Source organism: Palaemon carinicauda, chromosome 6 (genome assembly GCF_036898095.1).
Source record: "Palaemon carinicauda isolate YSFRI2023 chromosome 6, ASM3689809v2, whole genome shotgun sequence".
Classification (NCBI taxonomy): domain Eukaryota; kingdom Metazoa; phylum Arthropoda; class Malacostraca; order Decapoda; family Palaemonidae; genus Palaemon; species Palaemon carinicauda.
The window spans coordinates 168255306-168262805 of NC_090730.1; the positions used below are offsets into that span (position 1 = coordinate 168255306).

A 7500-nucleotide genomic window follows, 5' to 3' on the forward strand; every position below is an offset into this window, starting at 1 on the left:
ACGTTCTTGGAGGCCATCCCTCCTTCATTGTTTCCAGCAACAGTGTTACCAACATGTGGCATTGTATGTTTGTCAATGTATGACACACTTAACAGATCTGGGAGGATACTGTGGGAGGGTAAATTAGGGAGGAGGGGGAAGGAGGGAGTATTTGGGTCGTAGGGGGTCGTGGAGGTATGGGGGGGGGGTGGTAGAGCAACAGTCATGCAACTCTTAAAGGTCTAGGAATGTTCGCGGTAAAGTGTTGCCACTGAGTGGAAGAGAGAGAGAGAGTGTACTGTATATTCTCGAAGGCAAACGCGGCAGTGCAAGAGGCTACGTGTTGCACTGTATATGTGTCGACCGAGGAGGCGCACTGGTTGCAGAGAGAGAGGGGGGGGGGGGGGTTAGGGAGAGAGAGAGAGAGAGAGAGAGTGAGTGGGCGAATCATGCCACTCTTAAAGATATTGCAAATGTGCGCTGCGCGTTCATTGTTGCCAGAAACCACTTTTTAGGATGTCTGCGTTGTAGGTGGACTGAACACACCGGATGGCCTTAGTGTTACCTATGAGAAATCCTTCTCTCTCTCTCTCTCTCTCTCTCTCTCTCTCTCTCTCTGTATCACAGAATGCTGTCTATTCTTTACTCACAATCCACAATGAGACACTTATAAACCAAAGTCTTGTTCGATTCCCATTTTCTCTTAGTTGACCCAGTATTTTGGGGGGACTAAAATAGACGTGATTGACTTCGTCACCCGTTCTATTATTCAAGGTAATGGCGTTTTGAAAGTCTGCCGTGAGTAAAAATAATGATCCTTTTCAGTGAGAATATCTTGACGTTAGTCATGTTATGGCGGCAGTACCATAGTATATATACTCCGTCTTAACACACACACACACACACACAAATAAAATAAACCAGTTTGCACTAGACCATAGAAGAATATGAAATCTTTTCCTTTCTAATCTAAGCGATAATACTTTTTTTTTCTTTGTACACGAGTGATTATTTTATGAAAAGTTTTAGTGTTTGATAGGGTACAGTATATATAAATTGACTGGGGTACTAATAGGTTTATTTTTGCATTCAAGATTCGGTATATCATATATGAAATTGCTATTAATTTTTTTCTTTGGTTTTTTGTTTTTTTGTTTTTTTTTTTGAAATTTCAACTTTTAAGGGCTATAACTTGATGTTATATCGATTTGTCTTGTAACCAATGTATGCTAGACAATATCTCCTCTCTCTCTCTCTCTCTCTCTCTCTCTCTCTCATGTAAATACATGCTAGACAACTCTCTCTCTCTCTCTCTCTCTCTCGATAGACACTCCTGTAAATACATGCTAGACAACTCTCTCTCTCTCTCTCTCTCTCTCTCTCTCTCGATAGACACTCCTGTAAATACATTCTAGACAACTCTCTCTCTCTCTCTCTCTCTCTCTCTCTCTCTCTCTCTCTTTCTCTCTTTCTCTCTCTCTCTCTCTCACTCACATATGCACTACTTGCAGTCTGGTATGTGTTGTAATGTTTTCGCTTAGACCCAAATACTTCCTAACCTGTTTAGATATGGGCTGGCTGATTACGGAAGACGAAAATAAATTTCTTATATAAAAGTATCAATCAATATATCGGTCAATTTCCCATTCACATTCCAAACTTCTTTATATTTCGCTTGTGTTTTTCGATTTGTTTTTATTTGTACTTTTATTTACTTCACATTCCAAACTTCTTTTTAATTCGCTTGTGTTTTTCAATTTGTTTTTCTTTGTAGTTTTATATACTTCACATTCCAAACTTCTTTTTAATTCGCTTGTGTTTTTCAATTTGTTTTTCTTTGTAGTTTTATATACTTCACACTCAAACTTCTTTTTAATTCGCTTGTGTTTTTCAATTTGTTTTTCTTTGTAGTTTTATTTACTTCACATTTTCGTCTGGAAAGTAATCCTTTAAATTACGTAATTAACATTTGAATTATGTAAATGTTTTACCGTAGTTATATTATTGCAATTTACTTATGCTTTTCTTCAACTTACATATTTATATGCAGTTGCCTTCAATTGCGTTTTTATTATTAGGCAATTCCTATCAACAGTCTTTCCCTGTATTATTATTATTATTATTATTATTATTATTATTGTTATTTCCGGAGTAGACCCTCTTTTAAGCAGGTTTTATTGAAAGTGATTGCTGCCTCAGTGGCGTTAATTTAGTAATTAACTTTTTCCCTATTGTTTTTATTATCTTTTTCTCTTCATAGTGGATTGTAGCAATGAATAAAAAAAGATAATAGGAACAATAGAAAAAGTTAATTACAAAATCAACGCCACTGGGGTACCAATTACTGTCAATAAAACCTATTAATATTATTATTATTATTATTATTATTATTATTATTATTATTATTATTATTATTATTATTAGCTACAACCTTAGTTTGATAAGCGGGATGCTATAACCCCAAGGACTCCAACAGGGAAAAAATAACCGCTTTGAGGGAAGGAAATAAATAAGTTATATCCATTTGTATTCGCCTATATATGAATACACTTACATTCGTATTATGATTTTCACCTCTCTGATTATATCACCATCGTAACGAGTTTCGTCTCGTCCTGTTGCATCTTCCCCTCATGTCTCCCTTTCCCTAAGCCCCCCTGGTTCCTTCCTAGGTGTCATCCTTTTAAGCGTCTGTTTTTAGGTGTAGATTTCCTCAAGGTCCTCCTCCTCCACTTCAGTTGCTTCTCGTCTGTAGCGTGCTAAGTCCTCCTCGAGCGCTCTCGTGTGGTAGTTTTATTTTAAAGTGTAAAGTGTAATTCTCTTCCTCTTGTTGTTGTTGTTGTTGTTGTTTTTTGTGTGAAGTTTTTATAGTCTATATATGAAAGATATACTTCAATGTTGTTACTGTTCTTAAAATCTTTAATTTTGATTGTTCACTACTTCTCTTGTAGTTTTATTTTCTCTTGATTTTTTCAAGTTTTCGTAGTTTATATATGAAAGATCTATTTTACTTTTTGTTAATGTTCTTGAAGTATTTTCATTTTCATTGTTCGTCGTTACTTTTGTATTTTGTTTCCTTGTTTTCTATCCTCACTGGGCTATTTTCCTTGCTGTATCCCTTGGGTTTATAGTACCCTGCTTTAAGACTAGGGTTGTAGCTTAGCTAGTAATGATAATATTAATAATTATATTATAATTGTTAATATTATTTCCGTGTTTTCTCTCCTCACTGGGTTATTTTTTCCTTGGTGGAGCCCTGAGCCTTATAGCATCCTGCTTTTCCAACTAGGGTGGTAGCTTAGCTATTAATAATAATAGTAATTATTATTATGATTATTGATATTTATTCACTTATTTTTTTTCCACACTGGGCTATTTTTCCATGATGGAGGCCTTGGGCGTATCGCATCATGCTTTTCCAACTTGGGTTGTAGCTTAGCTAGTAATAATAATAATAATTATTATTATAATTATTGATATTCTCATTTCTTTCCTCACTGGACTATTTTTCCCTGATGGAGACCTGGGGCGTATCGTATCATGCTTTTCCAACTTGGGTTGTAGCTTAGTGTATGATTATAGTAATAATATAATAATAATAATAATAATAATAATAATAATAATAATGAAGTGGATATTATCCCTTGCATGCTGTGGAGTGTAGTTCGTCGTAGGTCATGATCTGACCTTCATTCTGTTGTCGCTTTTAAAGTCCCTTTCTTTTTCTTTTTTTTTTTTAAACACGCCACATTGCAACCACGTTGAATGAGTCACTAGTTAGTATTCGTTGTTTTTTTTTCTGTGAAAGGAAAGTGAAATGTCTTCAATATTACATTTTAGTTGAAAGTTCAAGGATTAGGGCCATAGTAGTTATAAAGAGATTTAGAGAGAGAGAGAGAGAGAGAGAGAGAGGAGAGAGAGAGAGAGAGAGGTCTTTTAAATATAGTTAAAGTAATAAGCTTTCAGGGTTAAGGGTAGCTATGGCAATTTTTTTTTTCTTTTTTTTTGGGGGGGGGCGCCAGTTGTTGAAGTCATAGTTTTCTTGTTAAGTGTCGTTCTGAATCAATTATGTTATTATAGAATGTATAAGTAGATTTTTATTTCAGTTTTGTTGCTTTTGGACTTTTAGGATAGCCTATATGGATTTAAAATGAATGGAGTCATGTTAAATCCTACTTCTGTTTATAAATATCTCTCTCTCTCTCTCTCTCTCTCTCTCTCTCTCTCCCCATGTTACACGTGTATTTTAATGTTACTTTCCATAAAATATGTTATTTTAATTGTTCATTACATCTCTTTTAGTGTATTTATTTCCTTATTTCCTTTCCTCACTGGGCTGTTATCCCTGTTGGAGCCCTTGGGCCCATAGCATCCTGCTTTTCCAACTGGGGTTGTAGCTTAGCAAATAATGATGATAATAATAATAATAATAATAATAGTAATAGTTTGTTAATTGCTCAACTAATGTGATGTCTCTCTCCTTTTCAGCTGGATAAATCTTCAAGCGGCAATACAGAGACCAGTGCCAACCTTAGCAATAACAACAAATCCTCGTCTACTTCAATATCCTGTTCCCAGGGTTCGCCAGTCGCCACCACCCTGGCTGGCAGTGGGATGGGGAATCCTTTTGCAAGACCACCGCCCTCTGCTACATGGGGCCAAGCGTCCGAGTCCTCTGATCCTAAGCCCATCCTCGCCCCTTCCAGACTAGGGCCATCTTCAGATGCAGGTATTGAAACGCGTCGAGACTCGTTTTGGCGAAGTTTAATGTTATGGTGGACATTTTCTTATAGATTTACTTAACTCTGCTTGAGTTAGTGTATACTTGCCCTTTGCAATTTTACCTTTTTACTATAGTCAGTTCTTTTTAGTGAGTCAGAATGGCACCGACTCACAGGGGTGCCCTTTTTAGCTCGGAAAAGTTTACTAATAGCTGATTGGTCCAACATAAATACTTCCGACCAATCAGCTGGTAGGAAACTTTTCCCAGGGGCACCCCTGGGAGTCGATGCAAGTCGTCTTCGGTAAAAAGAATTGACTATAGTACTGTATAACTACATTTCAATGTGTTCATTGCCCTTGCTTCAAATTAAAGCCGTAGGAATATTAGATACTGTAATTAAATTTGTATAGTTTCAAATTACACAATGCAAAAAAACAAAAACAAAAATTCAATAAAATGTTAATGTCATAAATTTTAGATAGTGTAATAAAATTCACCTAGTGGCAAATTGCACAATGAAAAGAAAAGTTTTTTCAGTGAAATTGATTTTTATTATGACATATTGATTGCCATAATATATAATCACAGACATTGTATTAGGATAATCATTACCATGATAGACCTTGTTCATCCTCCCCTTGTGTTTTTCCAGGGGCCACAAAAGTCAGTTCTAGTGGAGGAAGCTCCGTACTTCGTCAGCCAACACTCTCAGGCGGGTCGACCCAGTGCGTCCATGAAGTCCCCCTCCAGTTTGTTTACTCCACCAACTCCTACTGTTACAGTCTCATCACCACCACAGCCGTCAAGATCAGCCTTCAAGTTAAAGCCTTCAGTTCTTGGCTCAACAAAACCATTTGGTAAAAGTAAGTCGAGGATCTGGTTCTTCAATGAAATACTGTTTTAATCAAGTGAGAGGTCATGCTATATTGTTTACGTTACTGTACCCTACTCGGATTTCGTTGAAAATATTCTTGTTTACATCAAGGTTCATGATCATCAGCATCATTTTCATATATATGAAGAAATCTTGCTATTTTCTTCTTCTTCAATCATATGTAGTGATTGAGTTGCAATAGTTCAAGTCCTCGTCTACGAATTCCAATAGTTAATTCAAGTGGTTGGCTGCATGTCGTTTCCATGACAACTGCCACTCAAATTAATCGTTTATCCTTCCCACTCCCATCAAATGAACAAAACTTATTACTGTATGCGAACTCATGTACAGTACTAAAAATCACACCAGCACTGCCCAACTCCTATCAATAAGCCTTTGAAATCCATCTTTGGTCTTTGGCTCTGAATTTAAATATGCAAAAGATGTAGTTTTAAGTGTCTCATTTAGTTAGATCTCCGTGAGCCACCCAACCTTCTTTTGATGCATCTGTGAAGAGTATCAAATACGGAGGGGGATTTTTTGGCCCCGTTGAATATTGCAATACTATTGTACGGGGCCCTTAAAATATGGAGGCTAACTATTTAGATATGCATATATTCGCACTCATACTCCCCTCTCACCAGGTCCTGAATTTTAATTATTATTTATCTCTCCACAGTTTCATCCAATTCTGATAGTAGAGTTGACTCTGCCTGTGGGTCAGAAGAGGGAGCTTCAAAGCACAGCGGAGAAACTTCCCCTCACAGCCTCGACGTGTCTTCGTCGTCCTCGGTTACAACCTCAAACACAGTCGCTGCATCCTCAGGAGATCGAGACCATTCCTTATCGGACTCTCGTACAAGTAGTAGTAGCAGTAACAGCATTAGCAACTCTAGTAGTTCAAGTGAATATGTTCGTTCCTCTTTCACGCAACGGAGATGGCAACTGACAGGTAAATATGCTACGTCTTTTGTCGTTAGAGCTATGATAACTTATTCTTGAATGATAGTTTAATATGATTTATTTACATATTTTATCAATCATCATTGTTGATATAATTGCTTCCAATTTTAAATAATCGTTTATAATTTTCATTTGTGTGATATCCTTAAGGGAACAGTGTCATGAATCCATAGGACTTTCAAAGGGTTTAATAAATATATCTCATTCAAGATGTTTGGTTATTTGAATAACTCAAAGTGAATATTCCAGTGGGTAACATACCTGCTGATTTTCAATATAGCAACTAACTTTTTGACAATCATTTTAGTCTATCTATTGACAACTGAAATGTCACTACTTTTTGTCAGGCTAATAATGATATCCCAAAATAATACAGTACAAAGACTATTATTCATGCAGGTAATGGAGGAGGAACTTTAATTAGTTTGAATTCTGAAACTATAGATTTCTTATGGAGTATTATTTTACAGCATTAATTTAGTGTAGAAATTGTCAGTGTAAATAATTATATTTCTTTTATTTTCAGTTCTCTGAGTCCAACTATTAGAAACAGCTCCATATTTGGCCAAAATCTTATATCTAAAGTGACGGTAAGTACTATAGATTATTTTATTGCTTTCTTTAGTGGTAAACTACAGTAAGTCCCTTGTATAAGAACTAGAAGAGTTGCATTATTATTATTATTATTAGCTAAGCTACAACCCTAGTTGGAAAAGCAGGATGCTATAAGCCAGAGAGCTCCAACGTTGAAAAATACCACAGTATGGAAAGGAAATAAACTATATGTGAAGTAATGAATTTAGAATACAAAATAATAAGAAATTTAAGACCAGTAACAACGTTAAATCAGAATTCATATATAAACTATGGAGACTTATGTCAAGTTAATTTGTTTGCATTTTATTCTGCATTTATTTGAATCTATTTTGGTTCATTATCCACACTGGTTCTTATCTTTGAA

At 35.8% G+C, this 7500-nt stretch overlaps 1 protein-coding gene across 1 annotated transcript in view; it reads left to right on the forward strand.

The window, feature by feature from the left end:
* The window catches only part of LOC137643339 (ran-binding protein 3-like), a gene marked incomplete at its 3' end in the record, with an annotated part of 19321 nt that overhangs the window by 3 nt on the left and 11818 nt on the right, over nucleotides 1-7500 (forward strand). Inside the window, 8 exon segments of the mRNA XM_068376173.1 lie at nucleotides 1-63; nucleotides 4468-4708; nucleotides 5355-5413; nucleotides 5415-5565; nucleotides 6256-6482; nucleotides 6484-6519; nucleotides 6521-6528; nucleotides 7066-7129. The exon segment at nucleotides 1-63 is cut by the window's left edge and continues 3 nt beyond it. Of these exon segments, the coding sequence (XP_068232274.1) occupies nucleotides 1-63; nucleotides 4468-4708; nucleotides 5355-5413; nucleotides 5415-5565; nucleotides 6256-6482; nucleotides 6484-6519; nucleotides 6521-6528; nucleotides 7066-7129 (849 nt within the window).